The sequence below is a fragment of the Amia ocellicauda genome, chromosome 4 (assembly GCF_036373705.1).
Source record: "Amia ocellicauda isolate fAmiCal2 chromosome 4, fAmiCal2.hap1, whole genome shotgun sequence".
NCBI classification, from domain to species: Eukaryota; Metazoa; Chordata; class Actinopteri; order Amiiformes; family Amiidae; genus Amia; species Amia ocellicauda.
In genome coordinates, this window is record NC_089853.1 from 14,922,991 (window position 1) to 14,943,027 (window position 20,037).

At 38.5% G+C, this 20,037-nt stretch overlaps 1 protein-coding gene across 1 annotated transcript; it reads left to right on the plus strand.

Annotated features, from left to right (window-relative positions):
- Window positions 1-1,144: 1,144 nt before the first annotated feature.
- On the plus strand, window positions 1,145-7,479 carry LOC136748866 (interferon-induced transmembrane protein 5-like). The gene is made up of 2 exons (XM_066702896.1): window positions 1,145-1,386; window positions 5,975-7,479. Exons 1-2 carry the CDS (start codon window positions 1,183-1,185, stop codon window positions 6,194-6,196), a joined length of 426 nt encoding a protein of 141 aa, XP_066558993.1. The 5' UTR covers window positions 1,145-1,182; the 3' UTR covers window positions 6,197-7,479.
- Window positions 7,480-20,037: the final 12,558 nt, after the last annotated feature.

Below are 20,037 nucleotides of genomic sequence, written 5' to 3' on the forward strand. Positions count from 1 at the left end.
AAAGCCTCTTCTAAACAAGAATATGAGGAAAGTTGGGAATTTTAAGGCCAGGACTGAATTACTTCGCCAACAATGCCTTTCTGTGCCAGGGTTGGACAGAGATTTTCCCTGGGTTTTTACAATATCCTTTATCGTCTCCAATTCTCCTTCTGAATAGAGGTTTGTCAGAGGTGGAGCAGAATTAAACACAGCAATTAGATGTACCCCCTCCTCCCATACACACACCCATTTCCAGATGGGACTGAAAATTCTGGTAAAGTCAGTCTCCTGTACAATCGTACCACATATTGAACATGTGAAATAAACATCTTTCAACTCATGAGGCAAAGTATCCCTGCTGCTTTTTGCCTACATTTTCCTTTTTCGTTTCTGTGGAGTTGCTATTTTTTCTTATAACAGCCGAACATTATACTCGTATTATAGTACTCCCTGAATATGTAGATGTGTCTGAAGTGTTGATCACTCCTGAAAAGCAGGAACAATCCTTAAGTCAAAGCACAGGGAACCTAATTGTATGCAAACATTGTTTTTATTTTACATTTTTCTCATGGTTTTTAACTATTTTGCAATCACAGGAACAACGATGTTTTGATTTGTTGCTGTGGTGTGGGAAATGACACGTTGAAGCAACCCTTCATTTGAATTTGATGTTGTGACAACAGCCTACATTCGGCCTGGTTAAGGGTGTATGGCAAAAGAAAACGAATGGGAGCGCAGAACTGGCGTGTCAAAATTACCGTGATTTAAGACTCTCGCTCCATTCGCTCACTGTCCACCAACAAACATACGGCGAGAGACTTCAAATTAATTTCTTTTTTTAGACGCTTTGCTGGAAAACGTGGTTAATGAGGCCCACATCAAAGCCAACACACCTCAATGCGGTTTAGAAGAGCCACTACCCGATCAAGCATGGGACTCTTGAAGCCAACACAGCCAGTCCTCCCCTCAAATTGGAGGGGAGGGGAGCACTCCTAAGAAGCCCAAACCACGTAATGACAGCCTTTCTGGTCCAGCCATGTGGAATAGCTAAATATACAGCTCCCTGCCATTGAGCGCCTTGGACACAGGAGACCGCCTCTTGGCCTGTCCGGTATAAAACTCAACCCCTTTGCCACAGCTGCTTATGTTTCCCTTTGGATCTGAACAGACAGCGTACACTTCAAGGCTCATACAGCAGAAAGCATGGATAACACTACCTATACATGCCCCTCTGACTACACTCCCTTGAGCACCAGCAAACCAGCTGAGAAACCTGCCAATTCTACCGTGATCAATATGGGACCTAATGCAAAGCCCCCCAAAGACTACCTGATCTGGTCTCTCTGCAACACCCTCTATGTCAACTTCTGCTGCCTAGGATTCTTCGCCCTTGTTTACTCAGTCAAGGTAAGAGTTGCCTTTTTTTCCCCCAGATTTTTTTTTTTTTTTAATGTGGATTGTGGATATCTAAGCAGGAGACAAAACACACAAAATAGTACAGCTTACCTGGCCAAAGGGGGACAAGGCAATATTTTCCCCAAGTTTCCAAGATAACTTGTTTAGCTGTGTCTATGGTGTGTGTGGGTATATATTCAATATTTAATTTGTTTGGAGTTTGCCAGTTGTTCTTTCTCTCGTACCCTCGTGATTTAGATTTGCCAACTGTTAATTGGCTCCTGTGTTTATCCTGGGAGAGATGTTTGGCAGCTCACACATATGCTTACATGCGCTCTGCAATATGTTTTTCTGCCAAAGCCATTCTCTTCTGTTCACCATGGGAATGCCACCGCACAAACAGTAGAGCTCGATTATTCTAGGGAGGAGTGAAGCGGCGGTGACTGAAAATACTGCAGGGCTTGCAGGCTCTCCATAAGCTCCAAGAGTCCCTGATGGGTGGCTCGCTGAAGAGACCCTCCAAATCAGTACATGGACCCTTGTGCACTGACTGCATGGGAAATCAAATTTAGCAGACTCAGTCCTGAGCCACTCTGCAGACCCTAAATTGTATATAAAGGAGAGTTGTTTCTGGTTGGAGCACAGGATGATGTTTTTAGTCCAGGAAGTAGAGTGAAACAAAAAAGGATATTGTACTTCCTAATAAAATAAAATAAAATTATCTGAAATTGTTCCTGCTTTCCTTTTTACAGTGTAGAACAGTTTCATGAATAGACTCAGATACATTGATATTTTCATTGATATTCATTTTATTTGTATGAGAGACTGTATGCTTGAAAACAATCTGCAGGACTCCATACCTAATCCCTGAAAAACTGAAAAGTGATCAGCCTACCTTTTACATTTCAACAAAAGATATGTGTTTTCATGTATAAGAAACTGAAAAACTTGTCCCATTTCAGTTACCTCCTCAAATTCTTAATTTCAGCACAAATGTACATCTATGACACCATCCTTGTTCAAAGTTTACAGTGCAGTTGTCTTGTTGAGTGGCTTTTGTCTTTGAAAATGCCATGTATATAGGTTTTGCTATTTATTATAATTTATTTTGAATGCATTTAATAATAAAAAACGGATGCTGGGATTGATGAGGTGAATACATTGTTAGCAAAAACTTTCCTTAAAGGAAACACCATGCTCTTCTGTCATAATTGATCTAGTCTCTCATCCAGCCAGGGAAGACACAATGCCATGACCGCAAAGATCGAAGAGATCAGGACGTGCATGATGGGAGTCTCCATTGCTAAGTGTTGTGAGGCTTAAGTTATGCAGTGCGGGAGGGTGCTTGCCATTTAGCCAGAAAATATAATTGGCATGTTTAGTAGAGACTGAGAGTCTGCAGAGCAAATTAGAAGCTGCGAGACATGGAGGGACCTCTCTCAGACATGGCATTACAGACCATTCCACCTCTAAGAACAAGGAGACTATTTCTCATGTGATGATTTGCAGACAGCAAACACTTTGAGAACTACCAGGCGCGGCGTGTAGAGTGCAGGCCATAAACCAGCCGTCCTTGTTCCATAACCACTCCTCAGAACCCGACTGTGGGGCCTGTGACCAGCGCTGTGGTCCCAGCCGTCCCACATTTTATCATGTATGCAGACAGGAGCTGTGAGGAATAGTTGTGCTGCCTCATAGAAGTCGCTGACGTTTTTGGGTGTCAGGAACAAGCTAGCCAACCTACACTTGCTGAGGCAGATTTCTTAGAATCCTTCAAGAACTGGCCTAAATCAGAGATCCCCAATCCCCCATGTCAGAAGTGCATAGGTAAAATATACAGTTAATATAGAATACAAGTCATACATCCTAGTTCTGATAGCTAACAAGCTTTTAATCACTGACACAGTCAGAACTGTGGAGAGGGAGGAAAACTGGTACTTTCAGGACAATAATCGGTTGAATTAGGCAGTTAAGAAGCCAGTTAAGAACTGATTAAGTCACCGTCAACATGCAGGACTAGCACTGGGGTCCCCAAGTCAACCAGACAAACAAATGTTTCAATTGTACCTTCTCCCATACAGCCCTAGGTGTCAATGTATTACTTATATGCAGACACACTAGAATGTTGTGAGCTCTTTAACTCTCTTCTGTTAGAGAGAAGTGCTTGTTTCATTCTAATTGATGTGGACTGACCTGTAAGGCTGATAATATATGAGAAATTAAGATAGCATAGTCTAGTACTGAGTGTGTGATACTAGAAATGTCTGGATTCTTAAATAAATAAATAAATAAATAAATAAATAAATATCTTGCATTTTCAGGAATCCCAGGAGTTGAAAAAAAAAAGTCACCTGACTTGAATTAAATTGGATGCTGTAAAGTCTCTGCATGGCAATACTGATGCCAACAATGCCATGTATACATAAAAAACTAACTGTACTATAAAGTTAAGTGTAGAGCACCACAGAAATTAGATGTTTCAACTATTTTAAGCCCCAAGAATTGTGTAGAATAAGCATGGGACAAGACCCAAAAACCTCAAATGGTTTGTGCCAGGACACATTTTTCTATGGGAAAGAAATTAATTTAATCTCTGGGCTCAATAATAGGTACATCCTTCAAGAGACATGTAATCGCAGAGTCTTTATTACACAGTATCGTCTTTCTTCTCTCTGTTAAATGACGAGGAGGGCTGCTATTAATGAATTTTCAACTGACCAAAATAAATACAACTGCCAGTAACTTTCATGTTGTATGCTGGCCACTTTCCTAGGCTAGTAATCTATCATTGCTGGTATGGCTTACCACACTGTCGGACTACATTGCGTTTTCCAAACTACACCATGGATGGACACCACCAGACCTCTGGGGTTGTGGGGTATTTGGTTTACTGTGCTTAATGATGTAATTGAGTTAATTATTCAGATGGTAAGTCAAACTGCCCATCAATTCCAGGTATTAACCAGTTGCTAATTGAATAGTATACCTAAAACCTGGAGGAGTGCATCTGCTTATCCCTGGACTATATTGCTCGACTATCTCTTGCATTTACTTTGTAAATGGTAATTGAACATATTTTCAAAGCCCTTATTACCTTTAACAACCTGTTTAACTTATGGCATATTATTTGTGGGTATCTATGCTGCCACATCTATAATGTGTAGTGGACGTTGCTTCAAACACTGAGATAAGGATGTCATATATGCATTTATTATTTGATAGACTGGACTGCAGCAACAGAGCAAGATCAAATTTGGACTTTGGAGATGCCTCTGGCTATGTGAAGGGCTAAGTTCAGGCTTTGAATGGAGAGAACAGTGCACCTTTTGATCATGCTGTAATTGCAGCCTTTTTCTTGTTGTTTATGTTAGTACAAGGCTGTTGCCCCTGTCTTTTTGTGTTATTTACATTCAGTATGCTTAAAGGACCAAGATTATTATAGAGAAGAGAAGAAAAAAGTTATTTTCTGTTTTAATGAGGCCCCAAGACTGAGCCTCCCACTAAGTCTACTATACCAAGTTTAGACTTTAATATATTTTTCCCCTAACAAGAGAAAAATATTCCTGTAGATACTTTTACGTACTTTATCTTTTACTATACTTCTATTTATTGAACAGATGTGAGTGGTAGAGTTGAGGTGAGCATGTATATAAGTTGTGTTGATATTGTATACATAGTACTAATTAAAACAGGCATTGGGGGGTTTCGTGAGAATAACTTAGTGGTTAGGAATAGCATGGTTTTAATTACTGAGCACCAGGAGTGATTCCTGATTAGGAGTCTAAAGGAGAAGCACCCAGCGTCATATAATTATGATTTGATCATTTTTACCAATTTTAATTTGTATTTTCTCTTTAAAAAGGAGTAATTAACACTTACATTTTGAATAATGTGCATTACTGCTGCGTTTTCCAATATTCAAATTTTCTTCAGATACTTGGCTGGCTTGTAAATTTGAGATTTTTTTATTTAACAAATCTGCATATTGGTCACACTATACTCCTAATATCCTTCATATTCAAATTATACTGCATTGCTTCGGCTGGTGCTGTGGTGTCTATTTAAACACATTGGGCTCTCTGCTGCATCTTGAGGCAGCCTCTAAAGGTTCCCACAGTGCCAGCTTGGCAAATAGGATGCCTCAAAGCCACATTCAAGTCCTGAGGTGATTCTGACCGTGATTTATGTGTGGGCACCCAGCAGGAACCTGTGAATATGTTTGCGGTCAAACACTGGCTCTATCTTACCAGGGAGTCTTTACGGAAATTGTGTTCTTGCCAGGACCTAAGCAGAGCAATAAAAAGGGTACGATGGAGAACTTGACATTTGTTTTCTAGTAGTTTCTAGGGATGTCTGATTCCCTTTATGTCTTATTTCCCACAAGCCCCAGCCCTTGCACAACATGGTTTTAATATCTGTAGTATAATTCAAAGACAAAGTGTTAAGGGTTTCTTTTTTTTTATTCATTCCAATTTTGAATCATAAATTGTTAATCAGCTCAGCTCAATGCTACAACTCCTGTAATAAGGTGGTAGGGAAATCGACTGGTTGTATATATGGTGTATATAAGATATTCTGATACCTTTCTCTGACTCCCTAGGCTCGAGACCAGAAGGTCCTTGGGGATCTCAGGGCCGCCCGGGATTATTCCAACAAGGCCAAGTGGTACAACATCCTGGCCTCTGGATGGAATATCATCATCCCCCTCCTCATCATCGTGCTGTTTGTCACGGGCATTGTGCACCTGGCCAACGTCCGCGGCTCCTATGACTTCTTTGGGGATGAGGGCTACGACAACTTCATGAGACTCTTCAGAAGATAAAAAACAAAAGAAAACAAAAAACACTTGGAGGACTGAAGAAAGAGCAGCCCTGTTCTGTGCTGCACACCCCCCTCCCTCCATCTTCCCCCTCCTCCTACCTTCACCTCCTGATTCCTCTACTTCTCCACTTCTCCATCACACCAGAGTCCAAGCATTCCCTGGATGGTAAAACCCCAAATTCACAAGAGACTAAATACTATATTATCCCATGTCTTATATAGGTCACAACTCAGAATGCTCCATGTGACACTTTTCTAAATGGGTTGTTGTTTTTCTTTTCCTTCTCCTTTCTCCTCCACTCCTCGCCTCTCTTTTCCTGCTTCGCTCCATGTTTAGCTGGAACTGCTTGAAACTGTGCTGCATGTATTTGAACAGTTACAGTGTGATCAGTCAGTAACTCAGTTGGTCAACTCCATCAGAAAAGTACCAGATTAGCAAATTTTGCAACAGCAAATTTTGACTTTTTCTATTTTCATTCTCCCTTCCTCTTCTTCCCTGATAGATGTTATATAGTCCTAGTATTGCAACCTTAGATGAATTATAATTGTGTTTTACTTTTCTGTTTTATTCAATGCATTTCTTTTACTTTTCTTTTTTATTTAAAGACGGGGGCTTAGAAACTCCACATTATTATATACTTTAATTTACATTTAATATTAACTTATTGATTTGTAATGTTTAAATTATCAAGTAAAATGATATTGCTGTCAGCACATAACTTTGAAATTACTCAAACATTAAAACCCGGTAAAAAACTGAAGATATCTGTGTTTGAAACAGGGAAGGACAACGTGATTCTTTGTTTGTTTCTGTAGTGTACTCTTTTGTAATAAAATATTCTTAACTGTCACTTTCTTTAGTTGTGGATTGCCTCTCAGTTTGGTTGTGTTCAATAATAGTAATCTGCATATACAGTTCTAGTTGAATGTATTCACAACCATCAATTGAAAGTTATTTAGTGATTTGATTTAAATTCATATTGTTTCATTATCCATCACCTATTATCAATAATATATTTTCAGAGTTTACTGAACACTCATTCACAAGTTTCCATGTGATTGAACTGAATAAATACAGGGAGGTGTGTAAACACCTGGTGATGTATATGCAGTGGCAGTCAAAATATTTACATAGTTGTATTTATTAAATTAATCACTAAATATCATTATTTCCAATGCTGAGTGTAAAAACTTTTAATTACATCTGTATATGATACATTTGACTCAATTTTTATGCTATTTATCTTGGGTCTCTTTGTTTTAAAATAAATTTCTCTGAAATTACCATGTGTCTCAGCTTTAATGTTCTGGGTGTTGGCCGGGTATGTGGCTACAAAACTGGCTTTATAATGATTCCATGTCCCTCTATTATTCAAACATGTATTTGTTATGTTTATTTGACTGGGACATCTTTCCATAAGATGCATGGTACCCACATTGAGCTATAACATATAAAATGAACAAATTGAACAATAGCCTGCAAAACATATAACTACACAGCTAACAGGAAATGCAAAGTAAAATAAACTGATTCAGATCTTTGATTTGATTTTAGCAATACGTTTATAAACAGTCTTTCCAGATTTTTTCAGTATCAATTGGTAATGAATGCCACAAAATAACACTTGCCTCTATCCATTAAACATGTAGGGCTCTGCTGATTATTATTGCTATTCTTTGCATGCATTTCTAATATAGTAAATATGCCTTTGGTAGATTCTGTATGGTATATCATGGTATTCCCATGATCTGGTGTAGTAAAGCACAGTCCTAGCGTATTGCACCCATAGGAAAGCAGGGTAACACTATGGTAAAACCACAAAAGTGCAAAATTGACAGTGTAACGAATGTAAATTCCCCTGAGGTTGTGTAGGCCCCTTAACCAGCCCCAGTGAAAGATAAATAAGCTGTGATGATTCAGACTACTGCTATTCCCTTCTACATGATGTAAGACCATATAGCTGACTTGGATGAGGCAAAGGGCAGCGCCACAAAGTCTAAACTCCTGCCTTTTGGTGCCAGTGCTATAAAAAGTTCTGAAAATGAGCATTCTTTTCAGCTTACATTTGTCTTCTTACTAATTGTATGTCTCTCAGCTTTGTTTTAACAATGCTACCATTTGCCTTCTGAATAGTACTAAATGTATCCTGCACAGCCGCTTGGGTTCAGTTAATGTTTTTTGCAAATACACATATCTGTCCCTTAAAATCCTTAATTATACAAATCTTGAGTAAACGGGCTGTTTCGAATGTTTACAGCAAACTAAGTTGTTCTGATTGAAGCAGGAGCTAGCTGGACAGGCAAAAAGTAAACGGGACAGCTTGTGTTTACATTGTGTGTCTTCACGTGTCTACAAAACTGTTTGTTAGTGTGTGTGGGAAGGATTGGGGTTGCTTGTATCCAGGGGTTAAATAGCCCTATTTGTGTTGGGGCAAGTCAGGGTGGAATATGGGACACCTGTGATAAATTACAATATATAAGTTCTAGATAGCTGTTTATGATTCATACAAGGTGGGTGAAATAAAATGTGGGGAGATCAGTGAATATTTTTTTTCAGGACATTATCATTAATTTTGGTACACTTTGAGACATACATTAAGAAAAAATAACTGTTATATCAATGTTTTGCCCCTGGATTCTACTTTATTGTTTAGAGACAGAAAGCCAAATGACACCTGTAGCACATTTAGGCGGGCAAAATGCATATCAACCATGTACTTTTGTACATTTTCCACTCAAATGCTGCCTTATAAGTACATTTTACATACATACTGCTTTTAACTGAAGTTGTTCTGCATCCATCGCTATAAAAAACACTGTGGTTCATAGAAAAAGCATGTTGTTTGCTTTCAGGTCTGGAGCAGCTCGTAATCTGACACCTGCTTTATCAGCCAAGTTCCAGGCCTTTGAGAGTGTCTTTGGATTGGCTAGATTTTTGTAGAGTCATGGTCTGTGATTGGGTGAAAAAATATAACATCTGTAGGCTGATGACAGACCATAGTAACGTTCTTCCCTTTGGTCAATACCATCCCCATGTTCTGCAGCTGCACATTGGATTGCAGAAGCCCAGAAAGACACAATGTAATTTTAAATTATCTGTCAGCCACCTCCTCTTGCTGCCCTCCTCCTTCCATGATGCTGCCGCTTCAGTGTTCTGGTGCAGCACACCACAACAAGTAAGACCACAACTTATTCTAAATGTGCACAGTTTTTCTGAAGAAACAGCAAGCTAGTATTGTGGTGTACTCACCAATTTACCACAGCACTTGATGATGCTCAATCACACATGCTAACTTTACAGTAGCTATATTTCGTCATTCTCTTTAGCCAGGATAAAGTGTTAAATCGACTGATATGACTTCAAACTTCAAATAGTCTCTTATTTTGACCAATGTGTTAGCTATATCATCACCAGCCAGCAGTAACTAACGTTACATCGCTCAATGTAACCTGCCATCAGCATGTCTCACGAGGGAAAGAATTGTGCTTGTGCGCAGTTCAAGCAAGTGTACTCCTCCCTGCGTATGCACGACACACGTCCTGGAAAGAGAGAGAGCGCGCTCCCCTCAGCTGATAAAGCAGGTGTCAGATTACATGCTGCTCCAGAGCTGAGAGCGAAACAGACTTTTACATTGCAGCTTATAAACAACATGATTTTTCTATGAACCACAATGCTTTTTATAGCCATGGATGCAGAACAACTTCAGTTAAAAGTGGTATGGATGTAAAATGTACTTATAAGGCAGTATTTGAGTGGAAAATGTGCAAAACTACATGGTTGATATGCATTTTGCCCCCCTAAATGTGCAATAGGTGTCATTTGGCTTTCAGAATCCAGAGGCAAAACATTGATATAAACAGTATTTTTTTCTTAATGTATATCTCAAAGTGTACAAAAACCTGAATTTAGGGGTTAATGTCCTGAAAAAAAAATTTCAAAGCAACAATATCCCTGGATCTCCCCACATTTTATTTCACTCACCTGTTCTGAATCATAAACAACTATCTAATGCTTTTATATGGTAATTTATCACCGGTGTCCCAAATTACCCCCCCGACTCACCCCACCACAAATAGGGCTCCACCAGCTCCACAATCCCAATTTAATGAAAAAATAGTGTAACAAATTATAATGTATATGCACCTAATATGTACCTTATTGTTCCATAGAGGGACCGTCAATATGTACAGAAAATGTTATTGTGCAATGAAGCGGAGAGCTTTTATAACTCTGTGTGGTCAGGATCAGACAATGCACTATTCTTCTCCAGCCGTCTTGGTCAGAACCAAAACACAATCCTACTACAACCTCACATAACATTGCCAGAACTAAATGTGTCAGCTGGGTGCTTGGCTTACTGCTGTTCTTAAAGCCAGACCTCCTTGGTGGTGCTGGGCTGCAGTTTTCACATTTTGATGCCAACTATCATTTGTTTGAAATACTAAGATAGTATGGGAGAAATTATTTTATGGGACCTATCCTGGAGATTGGGTCAAATTACTGGAGTCTGCTATGAGATACTTGAGATTTTAAATATATGCCTGTACACCTTCTTAAAGCAATGAATGACTTGAGAAAGCATGAACCCTAATCAAAGTTTCCCAGGAGACACTGCCTGCAAAAAAAGTGGTAAATGTGAATGTATTAGCTTTATTTCTATGGAAATACAAAGTGCTCAGTATTCTCATTTGAACTTAGTTGTAGGGTTTGGCCTGCATTGGGAAGGTGTTCTACTGCAGGCAATGTCTTTTTTACCACTTCTTAACTTGCTGCCCCTAGAAGTAAACTTCCTATAAACAGAACATGTAATTGCATATACACGAGTTACAAAAATACTCCCCTCATCTGCAGTGAATGTCACTCACTGAGACCACTACAAAGTTAGGAGCAGAAGACTAAGCTGTCATTATGAGGCATGTGGTAATTTGTGTTTGCTGAATTGCCTGCTGTCCCAATTAATTATGACCAGGATGGCTCCCCACCCTCCCCTGCATCCCTGTCCTGTTCATGCCACCGTCTGAAAAGCGTGTGCTGGATGAAAGGGACGTGGGACAGAACGGAGAAAGGATGATGTCTACAGTTCTAGTACTACAACTCCTATTTGATTACACCTTTGGGCAATTTGCTGAGGCTCCCATGCGACCAAACAGATGTGATTTGCCGCAGATGGCTCAGGCATTTAATATGAAGCTAACAGCTCTTCTACAAGGGCTGTTCAGCTAAACTATTCTATTCCACAGGAAGATACATGTTAATTAAATGATGGGGGATTCTGATAGGTGACCAAATAATGGCACAACTGAGCTGAAATGGGTTGATCATATGAATTCCGTCATGCAATTGCAATTCATGCAGTCATCCCTGAGGGCCACCTCAAGGTTCAGCTCAGTTCCTGTGCCATTGGGACATTGACACACTCCCACAAGTCTCATTGTAATGGTCAATAATCCAGCATATTCCTTCTCCAGCTCAATTTGCAGCTTCTCAGTGTGTCCAGCAAAGCAGCTTCCAGTAGGAATTCATTTGGGCATCCACACATCGCTAGTTAGTCGCTAGTAGTGCCCCCCTGCACCTGAGTACATTTTTCACAGGGGCTCCTTGCAAATGAAAGTGTTTTGTGAATTTGTGAGTCTAATTCTGAACTTGGTGGAAATCTTAAGCTCAATTTGTGGAGTAGTGAATGTTTTTGGGTAATCTGCTGGTTAGCCACTGAAGCTCTGCAGTCCAGCAACTTTGATGATGGGGGCATGTGAAATCCTGGTGGTTTTATACTGTTTTTTTGGTTGTTTTTTAATTACTTTGGGTCGCATAAATTTTTAATATTTTTTCAGCACTCCTATGAGAGTTTTAGAAAATGAATAGGAATGACCTGGTGATTCCTTAACCCCATTCTATGTGTCTGCGTTGCGTTGTGGGCCAAAGCACAGAATCCTTCTCAAACTCATTCAAAACAATTTCCACTTGTGAATTTCCTTACACACACTAAAACCTCTTGTAAATAACCAGTTCTTAAAATAATAATAATAATAATAATAATAATAATAATAATAATAATAATAATAATAATAATAATAATACAAATAAGGGCCAAAAATGGAGGAAATAAATGGAGGAAGGAAATCCTACTGACACAAAGAATCTTGTTGGTGAAGGTTTGTTGGGCCCCATGGCACACTTCCCCAAGTCAACTCTTATTCCTCTCTCTTCTTGTCTTTTAAGTAAATCTCTTCCAAAGATGTATGTCCTTGACTCATTAGCAAGCCTGACACAAAAAATAAGACTATTTCAAGCAGAAACTTCAGTCCCTTTCATCTTAAAATCGTACACTTTCTTGCATCCCCAACACTGATGGGTGATTTGGACCAATGAAAAAGTCACAGTTAAGAAAAACTAAAATCATGAAGAAATACTTTTTTCTCAGGTTACTAAGAATACATACATTTCTACCAGAATCAAACCATTCTGCATCAAGACGAGCTGAGGTTTCTCACTGAAAGTTAAGGTTTATTTTGAAGTGTAGACAAGGGGACAGTGTGTGGGTGGGTGGGCAGGAGGGGTTGGTCTGCCAGGCAAAATTTTACAATTAAATAGGTGTGCCGTGACCTTTACAGGGTTGGGAAACACCACTGTACACTGCCAGACATGGAGCTTAACAATTAAGTTCCCTGTCACCCCCTGCATCGCTCTTCTTCTCACCCTCCACAGTACTGGGTTATGTTAGTGGTGAGCCCCACCTCCCTCCTCATCCTAGCCTGGACTGTTATTTTTATGTCTCTAAATTACAGTCCACTCTGCCAACTTTCTATTTTCTCCAAGTCATAAAGTAGTACCATATGTGTCTGTGAAAAGATTACAGGCCGGGTCAGTCATACCCATTTGAGAGAAGATGGGAGTAGTCTTTCCTTCCTGAAGTATCTATATGTGGTGCTTGCCGAGTTCACAAATGTCTGACAAGCGGTCATTTACATTAAAAAGAAAAAAGAAGTCTAATTTGGCAAGTCCCTAATTTGAATCACTTGCCAGATCGAAATGAGTGAGTGGGTTTTTTTTTCTGGTCACTCGTTAAAGCTGTAAAAATGAACTGTTTTGACAATGGAAAGTTACATCAGTAAAGTTATAAGTTGCTTTAAACCGGGACTGAATTGATACACTACATGGCCAAGTGTCAGCTGGAGTGGTGTAAAGCTCGCCACGATTGGACTGTGGAGCAGTGGAAATGAGTGATGAATCACGCATTACCATCTGGCAGTCCAACGAACGAATCTGGGTTTGGCAGATGCCAGGAGAACGCTACCTGCCCAAATGTAAAGTTTGGTGGAGGAGGAATAATGGTCTGGGGCTGTATTATTATGGTTCAGGCTTGGCCCCTTAGTTCCACAGAAGGGAAATCTGAACACTACAGCATACAATGACATTCTAGACAATTTTACACTTCCAACTTTGTGGCAACAGTTTGGGGAAGGTCCTTTCCTGTTTCAGCATGACAATGCCCCCGTGTACAAAGCGAGGTCCATACAGAAATGGTTTGTCGAGATTGGTGAGGAAGAACTTGACATGCACAGAGCCCTGACCTCAGCCCCATCGAACACCTTTAGGATGATTTGGGGAGCCAGGCCTTATCGCCCAACATTAGTGCCCGACCTCACTGATGCTCTTGTTGTTGGAAGGAAGCAAATCCCCGCAGCAAATGTTCCAACATCTAGTGGAAAGCCTTCCCAGAAAAGTGGAGGCTTTTATAGCAGCAAAGGGGGGACCAGCTCCATATTAATACCCATGATTTTGAAATGAAATGTTCGACGAGCAGGTGTCCACATACTTTTTAACATGTAGGGTACAGTCTACAGATACAATAATAATAATAATAATAATAATAATAATAATAATAATAATAATAATAATAATAATAATAATGTGTATTATTATTATTATATATAACAAATTATTATTGTATTAAAATTGATAACATTTGTTATATATAATTATATAATAATAATAGCAATTAGTAATTATTATTATATAATTATATATAACAAATGTGATCACTTTTAAAAATAATAATAATACAAAATTTGATCATATTTGTTCATGCTTTAAAAAACATTTAAAATGTACATATTTCTTTTAATTAATATTTTGATCAATGTACAGACTGAGTGACCTGTTTTCTTGACTTCTCTTGAATTCTCAGGAGAAATTACAATTGTAAAAAGTAGATATACTGCAGAATATGTGTAAATAATACTAATAAGAACACCCTGGATAAGAGCGTCAGCTAAATTACAAAAATAATAATAATAAAAGTACAAAAATTCAAAATACTTTTAGGTTTAATGTCTTTCATTTGGGAGTAGAGTTCCATTATGGTGCTTTCTGGTAGTTACCCTGCACTGAACTAATTAACCTACAATATCAATTTATGTGGATGTTAATAATCAATGTACATAAATAAATAAAAATTAGGGGCAACTTTTCAACTGCAAACTTAAATAAATCCAGTAGAGAGCGCCACAAATCTTTGAGATAGCACCAAAAATAAACACATAGGAGACTAGTTACACCTGACAGGTTTTTTTTAAATTATTTTCTGCCTGTGTTCTTATAGTTTCTTGTTTCAATCCTTGTACTGTGATTAAAACGTGCATTTACATTTTAATCTGATTCCGGTTTAATAAAATGTATGCAATACAAACACACATAAATGTCTCCTAATAATGGTGGTCTATACTGCCTACTCAGTCAAGTGCACCCCAAATAAATCAATAAAATTTCACATAAAAACACAAAGAAGCAAACAAAATCAGTGTATGATTTAATTATGTCTAAACTTTGGCTACCTATAGAAGGTCAGTGATAAAGCTGGCCTATACTAGTTAGGCAGCCCCTGTGCAGTTTCAGACACTCTGTTTGTAGTGATAATATTGACCACGTTTTGTGACTTTTCATATTATTTTTCAATTTACATTCCAGTCTCACACACCATTTCCAGCAGAAAAAAAAGCTAGGTATTTCCCTGTTTCAATATGAATAAGCCAGCTGTCTCCAACCCATATCATATAGAGCCCCAAACCTTTAACTTTTAAAGGGCACCATAAATGGGCCACTTGAAAGCTATAGATCAATTCAGCCCCTGTTCAGGGAGGCTGAAGGGTAAAGCCCAAAAAACTGCTTAATTTTTCAGAATACATATGTGTCCAAGTTTTTAATTATATAAGAATAAAAAATAATGGGCATTTTATTTAACAATTTAATTTTCAAAACACACCCGATCCTCGAGATTCTACATGCATCGAAGCCCCTAGTAGAAGAAAATTGAGCCTTCGTTGTAGTCTATGGAACAACTACCGCAGGTCCCCGCTAGAGGCATAAAAATGCGGCTTTATTCTATGCGTTCCTGGCCTTATTCTCTCAGTTCCTATACAGTGCTGCATTTGTCGCCTTTCATTTGATCCCATAGAGATGCAAATTGATAGGCTACATTTTAAACATGATGTCTTGAAGGAGCCTTATTTATACATTTGTATATTTATTTCTGTATGTGGCGCATTTAAGACAACGTAAAAGAATGAGGACAGGTTCATGTAGCCTGTATTGCGCTCTGTATGGATACTAGGCACCGCCTCCAGAAGTCGCAATACACTCCCTTCAGCCTTACATCTCGCAGCTTCCAGGTGCCGCACACGGCATGCTTTAGCCCACCGCCTCCGTGCCCACAGAAGCCCCTATTCACTTGCTTTAGCCTTATTCTCTGATTTCCGTGTGTAATGCATTTGTCGCATTTCATTTGATCCCATGGAAACCCTTACAGAAATTAAAAGTTTGCTGAACATTTGCAGCAAACTAAATCGTTTACCAGAAGTGTTTGCCAGAAGGCAAGTGTTTGCCAGTAGTGGCTCACTTTTAACAAACTTCTGGCAAATATTTCGGTGAACTTCTGGCAAATATTTAATTGAACTTCTGAAAAACAGTGTGGTGAACGTCTGGCAAACAGCACAGCTGTTATATTTTATGAGAAAATTAAAGGATATGTGTACTGAATTTATTTAATGATGATAATAATAATAATAATAATAATAATAATAATAATAATAATAATAATAATAATAATAATAATAGGGAAATATAACTATTATCACTGTGATTTCGTAGTTGTATTTAATGGGGAGATAAAAACAATATGTATTCTTGAGCATAGACAATTACAACTACTCACACCCTTTACATAACCGATCATAACCGGTAATTCAAATTTATTTTGAGACTGGTATGCAGATTATTGCAGTCTCGAATGAACATTACAATGTTGTAAACAGCCACCGATGTGTTTTTTCTTCACAATGCTTTAAATGCATAATTAGAATAAAGCAAATTATACCTTGTTGTTCTGCACTTTCCAAAGATGAATGCTCCCAAACAACTAATTGCAGATTTTTCTCCAAAGTCTAAAGTTCATTGAATATATCATATTAAATACATATTATATTTTTATTGTAGAGTAAAATATATATATTTAAACTTTAATGTTTCTGGTTGGTGTCTATATTAACTACTTAAATGACAGCGGAATTAGTATAATAAGAATTAGTCTTATTATATTAAATATATGCTTCATAACATCGGCGTCGTTAGACCCGGTCTCTTAGTAATAGCCCCAGGTCTTTTGATCCAGTTCAGATTATTTCCTATAACGGCATTTCTGCGCGATTATATTATAATGATGTGCGAAAACTGTATATGAAAACAACGTCAGACCGGAGAAATCACCGTCAGCCACGGGTGACCCGGTTAAAACCTAAAGTCTAGCGACGCCCCTGGTTCATAATCATACACACGGCGAGTATGACACACACATGCGCAGTACGAGTTCAGACGCTGCGAAGCGGATGGATTGACGGCACCGCGAGCATGGCTGCGTCTGAGTGACCTGCGCGCGCAGCTTCCTGTCCCAGATCGCGTGAAAATCTAACAATTCACATTTAAACAATCTCGTGGTTCTGTACACTTGGCTGATATTAATTAGCGATTTGATAACGTTAGTATATTTTTGTCACGGACTAAATCACGTTTCTTAATTTCACCATTAATAACGTAATGGTGAATATGTAAATATGTCTTGACGTGACTTGAGGGGAGGCTGAGTCGCCCGCCAGACCGCCAGAGAGAGAGACAGCTTCAAGATCAACTGCGTGAGGTGAGTAGTTCATTTATTAAAGTATATTATGGCATAATTTGCTTTTTTTTTCGTATAAAATAGTAATTAAACTATATCATATCAATATACGAGGAACTTCTTACATTTAAATTTAACATTTGTATAATATGCCTGTAACAATGGTATTGATTTTGAGTAGGCCTAGATATTAAGCTTTTTTTAAAGTTTAATTTCTAATTTAAATATTTACGTTATGTATCTGTTATGAAAAGTTAATTTAAGAAAATAGTTTTTCAAATACAGTGGATATTATTATTGTATTATAGTTTGCCGTTTACTAGATCAATATGAATTAACCTTTTTTGTTTGTTTATATGCCTATTTGTTTCAGAATGGTGTTAACTGAAGCAGTAGTTTGGGAAATGGCAGCTAAATTAAATGTGTCGGAAAGCCCTACGGGTGACATGTGTGTTGTTTTATGGTAAGATGAAACACTGGGCGTTAACAGTGAAAAGGACATTGTGTCTATGATGTCCAAACATTCAAATATGGAAATTAAGTCACTGCACGCTATGGGAAGCAAACACACGCTGCCATCGTGTTATTTAGATCAGGTACGTACCTGCGAGATATATATTTATGTTTTTATGTTCTATTGGAAAAAAGTTTACAGATAGTTTTCAGTTTGATTTGTTTTATGTTAGACAGTTATTTTATGTACTCTTATTTCAAGTATGTGAAGGGTATTTTGTTGCTATAGTTTAAATTGTTTAATTATGGTAATAATTCCACCCGGCCCAGGGCCCGGCGCATTCACATTCACATTTAGGCCGGCATTAGGCCGGCGAAAGATTTAGGCCGGGTCGAAAAGCGGGACTAGTTTTGACCCGGCCCTGGGCCGGCCTAAATCTCAAGTGTGAACGGGGTGTAAATCTTTCGACCCGGCCGGCCTAAATTTGAATGTGAAAAGCGTCAGCGTGTGACGCAACTCAAGCCCCGCCCCCGGGAGACTGCGTGTCTGAGAGACGCGGAAAAAACAGAGTAAACATGGGCACCGAAACAGCTCACACCACTACAGGACACACAGTATTGTCTCTATAGTTTGAATGTCATATCGATCTATAGCCTTAAATGTACTGTTACATTTCGCTAGCTCACATCTTTATATATATTATAAAAGTCTAGGCTAAGTAATGAGTTATAATGTAAACAGTTCAAACTACTCGGTCGATTAAAATAAAAGTGTGTAGCTGGTAAACTTGCTATTGTTTGTTCTTGTATTAAGTATGATTGAAGTCTGGAATTTAACAGCATGCATTTTACACGTGGAAATTGCCTTGTGAAATTGTGAACAGGACCATAACTTTATTAATTATCCGAATTTTGCATTAAAACTATATAAATTTAACCGAAGCAGGTTTCCATTCAAATCAGTGCATTTTAATACGAGACCAGCTATTTACTATGCAATCCGAAATGCAGTTATATTGAGCTGAGCAGCACAATCACAAATGCCGGCGTTAGAGGTAAAAACTGGGACGATGCAGAAATTATAGCGCTGTTTACAATGTGGATGAAGATACAGTTAAAACAGAAACCGCAGGAAGTGTCCAGCGCTGCTGTTTATGAGGATATCACTATAGACGCGTCACAGAGGCTGCTTTCCATGCATACGACTGCGTAGTAATGCACACGATTTCTTGTGATTTAATGCTGATGTCCTAATAAAGGTGCTTCGCTTTCGGGTGAATTGTATAACAGCACTTTAAGACTTGCAGAACCGAAGATAGACATTTGAAAAAGGAAATATACGAATTAGATTCCACATTGAACCAGCACATTTTTAATTACTTTAGAAAGTTTCGGCTGCAAAGGGTTAAGATTACTTTCAAATACAATATAGAACCGAACAATAGCCAATCAATATTAATAAGTTGTGATTATAAATACATTGCATACACCTGTAAGCAGACCTAATGTCCTGCGTCACTGGTTTGTTTGTGCAGATTTGTTTACTTCCCGGCATGCATTTCGTTTAGACCTCCTTTTCGCCCGCATATGTGAACGCACTTAGGCATCCTAAAATGCGAACGGGGTGTCTGATAAAAGCCAGAATAAATTTGAGGCAGCCCAGGGCCGGCCAAATAAATTTGAATGGGATCTATGGAACTTTTATCTGACAAATTATCTGTTAGCCAGAAGATTGCCACTACTGTTTGCCAGAACAGCTCATTTGCATATGAAAAAGTGAACTTGCAGCAAGTTTGCCACTAACATTCACCACAAGTTTGCAGAAAGTTTGCGGAAAACTCGCCACAACAGTTTGCCAGAAGTTGCATATTTTGGTAAGGGAAGGCAAACTGATAGGCTACATTTTAAACATGTTGAACTGAGGTCCTCAGAGACCAGAGTTTCAGTCTCCCTATGGAGTGAATAAGAACATAAGAACTTAACAAAAGAAAGTTAACAAATGAGAGGTGGCCATTTAACTCATCGTGCTCGTTTGGTGTCCATTAATAACTAACTATCCAGTTTTTTAAACAATTTTTAAATGTTCCCAAATTTTCAGCTTCAACCACTTCGCTGGGGAGTTTGTTCCAGATTGTGACAACTCTCTGTGTGAAGAAGTGTCTCCTGTTTTCCATCTTGAATGCCTCGAAGCCCAAGTTACATTTTTGTCCCTGGGTGCATG